We start from the raw sequence: 12,736 nt of genomic DNA, 5'->3' as shown, positions 1-12,736 counted from the left end.
ACAGGCACCAAGAGAAACATGAATGTGTTCCACAGAGTTTGCTGAGCTGTCATTCCAAGCAAAAACTCTCAGTTCTCTTCTACAGTCGATTCTTTGTGGCACAACAGAAATAAAAATAGGTTCAGTGCTATTACATTTCAGGGTTCTCATGGAAGTTTATTATTTCTACTAAGTGATAATTTCTTCCCCTAAGTAACATTCTCCTCTAAGAATATATTTAGCAACCCGTATTAGACATAGAGTATTTCCTCGCTATGAAGGAAAGACGAAGGTGCTTTCCCCAAGGCAGTCTCCCGCAAGGCTGGGCATTCCCGGCTCAGTGCCGGCCCCTGGCACCGCGCAGGTGCTCCCGGAGCGCACCTGAGCCGAGCGCGGCCCGGCGCCAGGACGCTGTTTATGAAACAGAGCACCTTGCATCAGCCGGGAGGCAGCGGCAGCTGATGACACAGAAGGAAGTTGGCAAACGGCAGCGCGCGGGGCCGGGGCCGGCACGGCGCTGCCCGGAGCCCCCCGAGCGGCGCGGCCGCCCCGCGCGGCCCCGCTCAGCGCCGCCCGCACCGCCAGCGGCCGCCCCGGCCCCGGCCCCGGCTCCGCGGGCTCTGCCCCGCGCCGGGCGGCCCCTCCCCGCGGCAGCCGCCGCGCCCCCCGAGCTCCCCGCGGCCGGGCCGGGGCAGGGCGGCCGCCCCCGCGGGCCGGTCCCGCCGCCTACCTGAGCGCGGCCCTGGCGGGGCCCGGCACGGACGAGGGGCCGCGGCCGCAGCCGCCGCTGACGCCGTCACAAACAACCCGGCCCGCCCGGGCCGGCGCCTGCGCGCGGGGCGGCGCCCGCAGCGCCCCGGCCAGCGTCCTCCGCGCCCCGCCGCGGCCCGGCCGCCGCAGCGCCCGGCGGGCCCGGCACCGCCGCCGGGCCCGGGCAGCTTGTGCTCCGGAGGCGGCCCGGAGAGCGCAGTGCCGCGGGAACCACGGCAGAGCCGGGCTCAGGGACAGCAGCTCTGAGCAGACGCGCTCTGTGACATGCCAGTATCGCTTGGAAAGGATAAACAACACCCTGGGCGCCCCCCCCCAAAAAAACAACCAAACGAACAAAATGCCCCACCAAAGAACACCCCAGAACATGCCACACACCCCCCTCCCCCCAAAAAAACCCCAGAAAACCAAAGGTGCTGTATATGGACAACAAATGTTTGATTCTTCTAGCCTCAGGTGGAACAACTCTGATGAGATAAGGCAGCTCTTAACTCCCACCCACGTTCCTAGACCACATCTCGTCAACTGGCAAAATCCCAGAGGTTTAGAGCCTAACAGTCTCTGATACTGGAACAAAAAATAAATGGGAGATTGACAACAGGTCTCACTAGTAAAGATAATATCTTCCTCAAGTTTCATATGAGACAGCAATTTAAGTGTCAGTTTCATGTCTTACATGACTGAGAAACTAGGAAAAAAATTTTCACTGGACCTCTGAAGAGCAGCAGGTTGTAAGTGGCTGGCTCAGCAGCACTACGGGAGGTACCTCACTCAGAGAAGTTTTACAGCAGGCTCATCAGTACAGCACCACAGCACTTTCCTTAAACAGACCAAAAAGTATTTGTCATATGATAACTCACTCCCTACAGGGGAAAAAAAATAAAAATAAAAATAAATGCATATGAACACAAGTGATATACAATACAAATCTTGAGCAATATTTGCTGTGACCACAGTCAACTAATAAATGCTTTGCCTTGTTAGCTGAAGGGCTAAGATGATCTTTCTCCCGTTGCCAGTGTCTCTCCTCCTTAGCCCTCACTTCCCCTCAGTAATTTTAAAGAGCAATGTCTTTAAGTATAGCATTACAGTCAACTGAGGCACTCAAACTGCTACACTGCCTCCTTCCAGCTGTTATAAAAAAAGTGTTTTCAGCCCCTTCCAGTGAAATGCAGCAGATTTCTGTAGGAAAGCAGGGCCAGCAGCTTTCCTATCAGACATTTCTGACTCACCTCAGCACTCCTCTCAAGGCTTAAGTAAAACATCTGGAAACAATGCCTGCCACCTTCTCCCTGATACAACACTATAAAATTTGCACACAATAATATGTATCTGCATGATACTTTATTATAAAGACAGAAATTAGTCATAAATGGTATTCAGGAAAGAGACTGATGCAGAAAATTTAGAAATCTGCTAAAACTGCTACTGAAATAAGTGTACTTGAAATGGTCCCATTTTGGAAAGAACACATAAAAAAAGGAACCACTTCAGGTCCGGGATTTCAGATTGTCAGAGTAATACAGAATGCTAACCAAAAAACAAAAATACAACAACTTTGTATCAAATTTATATAAAATATATCTAATCATGTTTATAATACTATACTTTTCAGTAATATATCCAATCTTTTACCAATTTTGTAAGTGTTCCAAGTGAAGCAGAAAAATGTCAAGATAACACACACTGAAGAGCAATAACATTTCTTCTGATGTCCTCAAAGGCATCAAATTTTTATACTTTTTTTAATTAAGAACTTTGCATTGTTCCTTGAATTAGATGTCGAATCTTCTCAGCGTCTTTTTCTAGAATTTTATTTCTAGGATCAATCTTGAGAGCTGCTTCATAATCCTGAAGGCCTAATATAGACACATTAATAAGAATATCAATCAATTATGCAAGAGCATCCTCTTTAGCAACTAACTGGAAATAAACACTCCCCAGTCATATGCATAAAGTATTCATCTTGAGGTTTGTCCTTAAGTAAGATGGCATCAGAATGGTATTCGTCTAGCTTCCACTAGTAAATAAACTTATATTTTGTCTATCTTATTTTACAAAACATTTTAGTGGAAACATTCTACCACCAATATTTTCAGGTTTTGAAACCTGAAAATAGAGATTCTTCATTCATGTACATATACACCTATATATGTGTGTGTGCATGAGGGGACTGTTCTAAAGTCTTCTGCAAAAGAGAGGAAATGATCCTGTTTGAAAATATGAACAAAAAAGACATGAACTGTGAAAACCAGAGCTTGTGGGGAAAAAAACCAAATCATGAGGCTAGGAAGTAAAATCTTGCCTACATTAGTCTTTTTTATAAGGCTTCAAAGTACAAATGAAGCTGTAAGGGAATAACCAAGTGATGTCTGTTGGAAAAGGTAAACAATGGCCAAAGCTTCATGTAACACTGACATTTTGAATATTCTTCAGTTTCTATTACCAGCTTTCACTTGTAAATTTGCTTTACAAAACTAATCTGATACTCTTGAGGAACTGAATAGGGACACTATAAATTCAGTTATTTTCACACAAATCACATATACTTGATGAATCATTTTACTCATTAATGTGTGCTTCCTACCTCATTTTACAAAGATGTTACTAAGCACTTCACAAGTATTCTAGAAATATTTCAGGTTATTTTAATATCTTCAATGGAAAAACTCCTTAAATTAGGAATGCAATCCTTTTTCTCAAACTTGTAAAGATTTTTCAAGTACTCAGTAAATTAAAAAAAAAATAAAGAATGTATAAAGGTTCATAACAAATAGACATAGATTATACAGACCTCCTTCAAAATCACTTCTGAGAACATAAAGGTGTGAGCAGCCTCACTAAGCTAAACAGAATTACTTGCATGTCACTATAAATTCCTGTGCATGTTTTCATAAAACCAAGGCCTCACCTTCAGTGTATAATTCCAGCTGACAAAATGCTGTTCCACGTCTGACGTGGGCTTTCACTCGAGCGTTCTCATTATCAGGAACAGGTGGTGTCAACAGTTCCAGTGCCTTTACAAATGAGAACACCCGAAGTATTTATAAGTAAATTTTCGATAATTTGGGGCTTTTTAAAATTTATGAACGCTTCTTTCACCTAATTACTATTATTATGCAGTCACATAATAACTATTTGAACAAATAGGAAATAGCTATTCAAATTTAACTATAAATGGCTTGTGACTCTAGTCATTAAGATTTGTAGTTTGCCAATTACAGTTACACTGCCGTGGCTAAAAACTGACAAATACCATGTTAAATGTTTATTGAGGTCAAATAATGTGTTCTGTTTTCACGCATCGTATGATCTCTCATGCTATCAAAAAGAAAAAGGTAGCACTAAAAAAACACATGTGTTTTAGTAGCAGTTAGTAGGAAAAACAAGACCAAAAACCCCCAAGTTTCAAGACTCAAGTACTTATTAGTTCAAAAAATAATAAGTATTGGAAAACTTTTCCCACACTATTCAGGTGCCATTTGAGATCATTCCTCTTGTTGCACAAATAACACTGCTAAAATATGAGGGCAATACAGCCCTTGTTTAAAAATGTTTGGTTTGTTGGAAGTTCTTTAAGGTATCCTGCTTATCACCACAACCTTTTTTTTTCCTTCCTACTGAATGAAGCACACCACAACATAAAAGAAAATGTAGGAGTATACTTTGGTTTTTCTCTGCTCCAAGTTGTGAGATTTTTCAAGTGTACATATTGCTACAATATTTTTATCTGTAAAGAAACCTACTGGCCAGTATATGGCCATTTGTCACAAATGTGTGGAAGTCCGGTTTAGGTTTTTTTTATTGTTGCTTTGTTTTAAATTTCTGAAAGTTCATTAATCACTATCAAATTTTAATATTTTACCATGGCTTCATTATATCAATTTTTAATTTTAAAACTTCAAATTGCACTACTATGTATTTACAGATCTGCTTAAAACAGAACCATCACAGTAACAAATCACATTAATGCAAAAGATGACAGCCTGAGCTCCTGAGTTTTTATACCTTGGAGGAATCTTCAATAGCTTTGTGCAAATTTCTCAGTTTGAGGTGGCAAGCAGCACGGTTCAGGTACAGCAGGGGAAGTTTATTGTTCAGCCGCACTGCAAGGTTATAGGCATTCACAGCCCCAAGGTAGTCTCCCATTGCAAACATTTTGCTGAGTATTAAAAAAGTGAAACATGCACTTTAAAGAAGGGTATAAATACAAAATAACCACCTACTTATTGTTAACTCATTTTCAAAAATTTGAGGTTTTAGCATATTTTCCTTTAAAAGGTCCCTTTATAGCCTTTTCTGAGAACAACACAGCTGAAGCTCAGTGCACCTTGCTGCTGACAATACAGCTTAGAGATACACAACAAGAATAGTCACTGCTTACAAGCAATGAAAGACTGTAAGAGTGGATATACTTATGTAGACACAGGCTAATTTTTAAAGCTTTGTATATCTGATTATGATTGCCTAATAAAAGCTTTCTGTATAACACAACTATATAAATAAACCAATGTTTGTATAAAGTCCCTAAAGTTTATTTTACACAGATATCTAATGTCTCACTAAAAAAGTACAAATGAAATTAAATCCACTTAGGAATTATAGTGCACTGCCTCAACTTTCTTCAAAGAAGAATATACATAATGTGTTTACAATTACTTTGTTCACCATGAACTTCAACCATTGCATCTCATGATTTATCATATTTTAACCCCATAAGCTGTCAATAAAATCTCCAGTATGACCACCATGACTACTCTAGACATTCACCAACTCTGTCTATAATAAATAGAATATACCAAAACTGAACAGTAGACAAACACCATAAAACTAATTGATTTTTAATACATCTTCAAGTGGAATGTAACTTACTTTCCTTTGTCCTTTAACCAATCTGGATTCTTCTCCTCTTCTTTTAAATCTTCCAGCTCAGATAAATCAGAATTTATTATTCTTCGAGCTTCTGCTTGTTTGTGTAGCCACTGTAAATACAAAATGTGCTAGTATTATTTCTGAAGTAAAAATTCACATCCAAAAAAGGATTTTATTTTTGTCTCTTCACTCATACTTATCAAAAGAATTCCATTGACCACATATTTCAGACACAGGAAAATATTTGATAGCGTCCAATATGAAAACTTCCAAGTTTCCCCAAAAATTTTATTACCATGAAAAGTCAGATTACCACTTCTCTAATACATTTTTGTTTACTTGTCTGTTTTGATCTCAAGCTCAAAAGAACTGTGAGCTTCTTTTAAGACAGAACTGAAAGAATCTTCAATATAAGAGTTAGGACAATTCAAATTTTGTACTTCAAGGAATTAAATTAATATTGCTGCCTTTTCTCCCCATGCCAAAAAAGGGACATACTATTTATTAATCTGCACAACCACATGGAGAAAAGACTCTTTATATAAAATTGTTTCTTTATATCTTAATTTAAATAATACTGCCTTCCTTGGAAGATAAGGATATTGCACAGGTAACATTCCTTGGCACAGACACTATTTTTATATTGACTGAATACACAGTAATTAATTCCCCACCTTACCTCCTCCTCTTCTGCAACACGAGATTCTCGCAGAGCTGTGGGAAAAACTCGTGGTGTAAAGTTTACTTTAATTGTAGCAGGAGCTCGAGGAGCTGGTAACTGTTCTTCCTTTAACTTCTGTGCAAATATACTACAGGAGCCATGACCTATGAAAAGAGTTAGAGCGCTGGAAATGAAAAATGAAGCAAGAGATTTTTCTGGTTTACTACCTGACTCAGAAATGCGGCACATTAGAATTAAACCTCTAGTTGCTTGAGAAAAGTTTAGACTTGTTCTTCTGAAGGGAAGGTTCAGACAACTTTTCTTCCTAATGTAGCAAATAAATAAATGGAATTATACAGCATCTGTCACAAATTAACTTAAGCTCCTCTTACACCTCTTTGTTATTTGTATGATGCTGTGACAGGGCAACAATAAGACCTAAAACTAACCTATCAAATCACGCAAACAAACAATTAAATGTCTTCTGCTGGTTTAGTTCCCTGAACTGGCTCTCCATGGAGCCAAGACACAGGACAGAGAGCACAAAAGGAGATTGAATACTTCTATGAAATCCAGCAGCTAGGTAACTTTGGGTACCAGAAACCCCACCCCCAGGAAGTCTGCATTACAGTGCCAGAAAGGCTTTCTGATTTACTTTCCTAAAGCTTAGAACAAAACCCACCCTTGTATTTCCAAAGACTTCAATAAGAGCTAAGAACTCATGTGCTTTAGCTCAATACATTGCCTGAAATAAAAATTTTAAAATAGCTACGAGCTAAAAGAACAGGTGGAGACAAAGATAAGTGATGAATTAGAAACATATGGGAATAAAGCTATACCCACACTTAAAAGAATTACAAAGTACAGTTCAATTATACAACCTCTTGTGGATTTGAGTCTTGTCTTAGAACTTCCTTCATTAGGAATCAGAGTTTTGTTCATTTTTTCATTTTTTCTTTCTTTTAATGGCTGTATTTCTTGAGGTAATTCCTCCTTTTTTTGTATGCTCTTGTATTTATCACCATCTTTTTGTTGGTTTTTCCATAACTCCAACTCTTCAGCAACTTTCTGACGCTCCTTTTCTTTCAGAGCTTCAATTCTTTTTCTTTCTGCTTCCTCTAGCTATTTGAACAAAAACAAACAAACAAACAAACAAACAAAAAAAAAAACACCCCTATGAGATACATAACATCTGATAATACTGACTTGACTAAGTTAAAGTTACCACTATTTTCCCAGTTCCATATCCCAAGCATAATGCAACCAATAATGCAATAATGTGACCATACAAGCAGAGTTAACTAAGATGCTTGAAAATGACTGTGAAAGATTTCTGAATAGCTTTTAGAGGTCTCATCTTTAAACTATTTCACTAACAACCTTAAGGTGCAATTCAGAAATATTCAGAAATAAGTTTTTCTTTTAAACAGTGAAAATCCTAGCCATGTTCCAATGTAGATCTCTGGAGAATAGAGAAATATAAAATATATGTGATGATCTGAATACCCTGTTTCTTATTTCTCCTCTTCTCTTTGAGATTGTTACATATTAGAAGAGGTACAACATTGCAACAACTTTCTTAGTTGTTGCAACTAAAAAAGTCACTAACTGTGGTTCTTTTTGGTCCATATTGCATATGCAATCTTAAAATTTCATTGCATACTCCAAAAAAGAATCCTTTGAACACAAGTGAAGGGACCAGACTTCTTCTATACATTAAAATTTTAAGAACTTATCTTAAAATATACATATAAAGCAGAATAACAATGACACAAAGACAAAAAAAGACAAAAAGAAAGCAAGTCTGATATAAAATACAATAAAGAATAAGTGAGAATTTTTAAACCCTGTATTTTTTTCACAGTGCTAAATAGGACTAAACATATGGAAGGGCCACAAAAGACTACAATTTTGCAACATGACTGTACTCTCCTTTGAACAAACAAAAGTCTGAGCCTGTCACCAAAAACTTTCATTAGTATTACTCACAGAAAATGGCAACTTGTAAGCACTTTGTCAGTAAAATTTTCATATTTGATAATAAATAGGTTTTAAGTGCAAAGAAATAACAAGGTTCACCGCTACTATAAAAAAAAAAAAATCTGAACATTTAGTATTTTTTAATGTACATATAACAAAGCATCTACCAGATGAGTCAGTAGCTATTTACATGTACATCTTGCAGAGCTCCTTCTAAACCTACCTTCATTGTGGCCTCCAAAGCATATTTTTTGTGTTCCTGTTTTGTAATTTTTTTTGCTTCCGTCTCCTCTTTTGCCTTTTCTTGGGCTTTTAGAACAGCATTCTCTCTCAGATATTGTAGTTTCTCCTTGTCAGCTTAAAAAAATAAACTATCTTAGTCATTTAGGCTTGGTGTTCTATTGGTACATAACATGTTAATGAAAATATGGTTTCTTTTGCTACTTTGGCAAAATACAACATGATTACAATTTGACAAACCGGTGTCTACCAAGCCTATCTCTAAAAGAGAAACATCAAGATTTGCTTAAACACAAAATGTAAATTCTGCAGGAAGCATTGTATTATTTCACACACGTTAGAACTAGTAGATATTCTTCATTCTCACATGCTTTCTATTTTTAATAATGAACAAGGTTGAACTGAGCAGATATCTACCAGCAGAAGTTTCACAGTATGGTTTCCTTACACTCAATCTACTCTTCAGAGTAGAAAACTTACCATTGGCTAGAGTTAGGGAATCCCACAAGGCCGGTTCTTTTTTATACAAAGTGAAGAAAATGTTTCCATTTCCAATCTTTGCTGTGCTGTTTGTGTCATCAATAGGAGCATACAAAACAGCTTCAAATAAAAAGGGAGGGATGCTTACCTACAAAAGTATAATTTGCACTAATATTAACTATTTTAAATTAACTCTCACGTATTCAAAGCAGAGCACAAGCATACAGTAAACCTCAAAAAACAACACTACTGACAGAACTAATTTGCTTTGTATCCACTGTAGTGGTTTGTAGAAACCCAGCGAAGGTGCTTCCTTCACGTTAAGGTTGGGTAATCACAAGGTTATATATTTCATGAATGAGATTGAAAAAGCCGGTTCTTCATCACTGTAACAGAAGCCATAGATTTCTAATTTAGGATTATTCACAGTACAAGCAAATGTATAAATCCAGTCCATTTATGAGAGTAAAGGCAGCTGACACCTGTTGAGCGGCCAAGAGCATTAATTGGGAATGAGCAGTGGCAAAGCCATTACCCGCCGCAGGCCGGGCGTTTAGCAGCCTGCAGCACACAGAGGGAAATTCTAAAAGATAAAGGGCTATGAACTTGAAGAGTTGCCATGGTGCAGGGCGCGCGTGGCTCTGGGCAGGCTGCGGAGGCAGGAGGCCCGTGAGGCGAGCGGCTCCCACCTTCAGGTACTGCTCGCCGCAGAAGATGTTGGCGGGGGTGGCCCGGGCGCCGCGCAAGGGCAGCGAGAGGTACACGGCGGTGGGGCTCTGGCGCCAGCTGTGCTCCCGCAGCCACACCGGCATCGCCGCGCCCGGCCCGGCCCGGCCCCGCGCCCGGCCCGGCCCCGCGCCCGGCCCGGCCCCGCGCCCGGCCCGGCCCCGCGCCCGGCCCGGCCCCGCGCCCGGCCCGGCCCCGCGCCCGGCCCGGCCCCGCGGAGCACGCCGGGAGCTGTAGTCCCCAGGGGCTGAGGGCCGCGGGCGCGGCTCCGGCTGCCAGCCCGCGGCTCCGCACGGCAGGAAGGAACGCAGCTCGTGTCTTCCACGGACACTTCTGGAAAGAGACAAACTCATGATAGCATAGAGTTTCTGACAAAACCTATCAGACGTTAGTTTTTAGCAAAAAAAAAAAAAAAAACAAACAACCAAACAACCAAACAAAAAAAGAAAAAAAGAAAAAAAAACCAAACCACCAATCTGGTCCAGCCTCCCTGTTCAGGATTGTGTCCAGATAGTTATGGAATATCTCCAGTGAGGAAGACTCCACAGCCTCCCTGGGCAGCCTGTACGCACAGAGAAGTTTTTCCTCAGCTAAGGCAGAACTTCCTGAGCGTCAGTTTCTGCCTGTTGCCTCTTGTTCTATTGCTCAGCAGCACAAAGAGCCTGGCTCCATCCTCCAGCACCTCCCTTCAGACATTTACACGCATCGCTGAGGTCCCCTGCCAGCCACCTCTCCTTGAGGGGAAGCAAGCCCAGCTCCCTCAGCCTGTCCTTGTGAGAGATTCTCCAGACCCTCGAATGAACTTGGCAGCTCTGTGCTGGACCTGCTCCAGGATCTCCACGTCCCAGCACTGAGGACGGTGCTCCACGTGTGCCTCACCACGGCTGGGCAGAGGGCAGGATCACCTCCTTGACCTACTCTGGCAATGCTGGCGCTGAAACTTCCACACGTCCCCTGAAAATAACTGGGTCATACAGGCAGCCCCACGCTATTGCTGAGCAATATTGTCTGCTGCACTCTCTCTGCCAAAAACTCGGGAGGTAATTTGCACATTACCACTCAAACAAACTGTAACACTGTATCTGCCAAAATAAAGTCTAGTATATTGAAAGCAACTGCTTCTGGAGAATATGGCCTGAAAGATGAGCCAAACGCAGGTATGTTTAAGATCCTCAAAAGTATACAATTACCTAGAACCAATAGGAAAAGTCCAGAAACAAAAAGTCTAGTTTTTCTTCTTTCTTTTAAAATGAGACCAAGAATAATGGAGTTTAATGGCTCACATTAGCTAGTATTTCTAATGTGTATCACTGAAGATTTAATTTTTATGTTAAGATTTAATTTTTACATTCTATTACATGTAATACACAGCAATATTCAAACAGTGTAGGTTACTTTTAAGTACTGTTTATATATAAAAGTAGTTTTTGCAGAGATTTATTACTTTTTAGAGCAAGAAATCCATTACAATGCATATGATTTCTGGGTTATTCTCCACCCTCACTCACCCACATCAATATCATCTGGAAGAATTCTTGCATAGACTGGAATCCAAGAATTGAATTAAATTCCTCTTTCCAAGAACATTCAAAGTACATAGCAGCAGCAGCTAGAATGATAATAATGTAGTAACTCAAAATCTCCTACCACTCCAGCTGTAGTCATCCAGAAAGTCAGAGCTTTTGAGTGCAGGTCTTCTGTCTTGGTCACCCAGGTATCATTTTTGGTTTAATCACAGAGAATATACTGAATTTAAGCACTTATTTATTCCTGCTAGAAGAACTATATTATGCATACATACTTTACAAGACACAGTAATGGTTACCAGTATCCAGTCTTCTCAAATTACACAAAAGAGCTCTAATACATCAACCAAAATGTCTATTTACTTAAAACCTAGCTCTGCAATGCACAGCTTGTAGGAGATACAGTAAATATCACTAACATGCTTTTATGTCAAAGTAGTAGATTTACCTGCTAAAGGACACAAAAGGGATTCAGCAAGGTCTTGGATCAGCCTTAAAGGTTTTGAATTGTTGTGTACATGCAGAACCACCTCTGTCCCACCCACTCCACAGCCTTACCTGGACAAGCTGCTGTGCTCTCACTTGAAAAATAAACAGGAGACACCCATACAGCATGGTTCTTCTGCTGGCACTAACTTTATCAGTCATAAAGTCTGCAGTGGAAAGCTTGCAGTGAAAGAAGATAAATTTTTCCATTGAAAACCTGATTCCTAAATTCCCATCTCCTGTGCTATGAAGGATGAAGATTTATGTTCCAAACATGTTTGTATGTTTCACATAAACCTTAACAACATTATTAATATTCTGCACCTTCCAGCTGCCTATACATACATATATCTTTTTTGGGGGTTATTTAACTTCTAATGTCTTCAGAAGTTTTAATATATGGATACTTTTAGATACTTTACATTTTCTTACTTTTAATTACTAACCATTTTTTATCACATCCTTTCTAAATTCTCTCATTTCTCTCATCCCTCCATATTTTTAATAAAATGCAGAAACATTTTATGAGACTCTGTTTATTCCAACAAACTGTTTTGCATATGTAGCTTGGGACCTGTATCAGTTACTTGTAAAAAAGATTGGTAAAGCAGTGATTTGGTATGTGCTAGTTCTGGCATTTTAACAAACAGGAAGAACTTAGTAATAATTTTATAAACTGGAATAAATAATTATTTGTATAATCACTTTCCAAGTGCAGAAAATTATTTTAAAAAATCTATTTGAACAAATGGTGCTTGAGCATCCCTTCCCATCCTGTGAAGAAAGAAATGGGGCTGAAGGCACAAGACCTTTTCCCACCTGCCTTGAAGTCACTGCAGATGAACACCTTTACAGAACAGTGGAGCTCTCCAAGAGAGGCAGGAGCTGCATTTTCTGATCCACATGACCTCATGCTGCTTCTTGCAGGACTACACCTAATCCGAATGTGTTATCACAGGCAGAATATGAGAAGCATCCATCTAGGCATTGTATCATCTTCAGAAAGTCCACAGGCAAC

General features: G+C 40.1%; 2 protein-coding genes across 16 annotated transcripts in view; both read right to left on the bottom strand.

The window, feature by feature from the left end:
- Positions 1-837, bottom strand: part of CCPG1 (cell cycle progression 1) — a 29,589-nt gene extending 28,752 nt beyond the window's left edge. For 3 of the 14 annotated variants that reach the window (XM_085588713.1, XM_085588715.1, XM_021537411.3), the window contains exon 1: positions 710-837. The gene's annotated coding sequence lies outside the window, so the exon portion shown is untranslated. The remainder of the gene's footprint in view (positions 1-709) is intronic. The other 11 variants (XM_085588706.1, XM_085588711.1, XM_085588707.1 and 8 more) reach the window with 7 other exon arrangements.
- A 1,239-nt stretch (positions 838-2,076) lies between these two features.
- On the bottom strand, positions 2,077-9,838 carry DNAAF4 (dynein axonemal assembly factor 4). 2 transcript variants are annotated; one of them, XM_085588719.1, is made up of 9 exons: positions 9,463-9,838; positions 8,981-9,128; positions 8,484-8,617; positions 7,162-7,402; positions 6,299-6,444; positions 5,620-5,729; positions 4,756-4,909; positions 3,659-3,764; positions 2,077-2,606 (listed from the first exon to the last, which is right to left on the bottom strand). In XM_085588719.1, exons 1-9 carry the CDS (start codon positions 9,790-9,792, stop codon positions 2,497-2,499), a joined length of 1,479 nt encoding a protein of 492 aa, XP_085444845.1. In that variant the 5' UTR covers positions 9,793-9,838; the 3' UTR covers positions 2,077-2,496. The 2 variants fall into 2 exon arrangements, with proteins under 2 accessions (XP_085444845.1, XP_021393046.2); XM_021537371.3 differs by having other exon boundaries at positions 9,670-9,835.
- Positions 9,839-12,736: the final 2,898 nt, after the last annotated feature.

Source organism: Lonchura striata, chromosome 10 (genome assembly GCF_050655825.1).
Source record: "Lonchura striata isolate lonStrDom1 chromosome 10, ASM5065582v1, whole genome shotgun sequence".
In the NCBI taxonomy this organism is placed as follows: Eukaryota; Metazoa; Chordata; class Aves; order Passeriformes; family Estrildidae; genus Lonchura; species Lonchura striata.
Note: the sequence above shows the minus strand (reverse complement) of the source record. Positions and strands in the feature narration are given on the sequence as shown.

Bases quoted from the DNA above. Each gene is read 5' to 3' on its own strand.
- DNAAF4 (XM_085588719.1), bottom strand. From the start codon at position 9,792: ATGCCGGTGTGGCTGCGGGAGCACAGCTGGCGCCAGAGCCCCACCGCC. The intron at 7,403-8,483 runs GTAGGTTTAGAA...TTGTTCAAATAG, and splicing joins CTTTGGAGGCCACAATGAAG to CTAGAGGAAGCAGAAAGAAA. The intron at 2,607-3,658 runs GTGAGGCCTTGG...TGTCTATATTAG, and splicing joins GCTGGAATTATACACTGAAG to GCCTTCAGGATTATGAAGCA.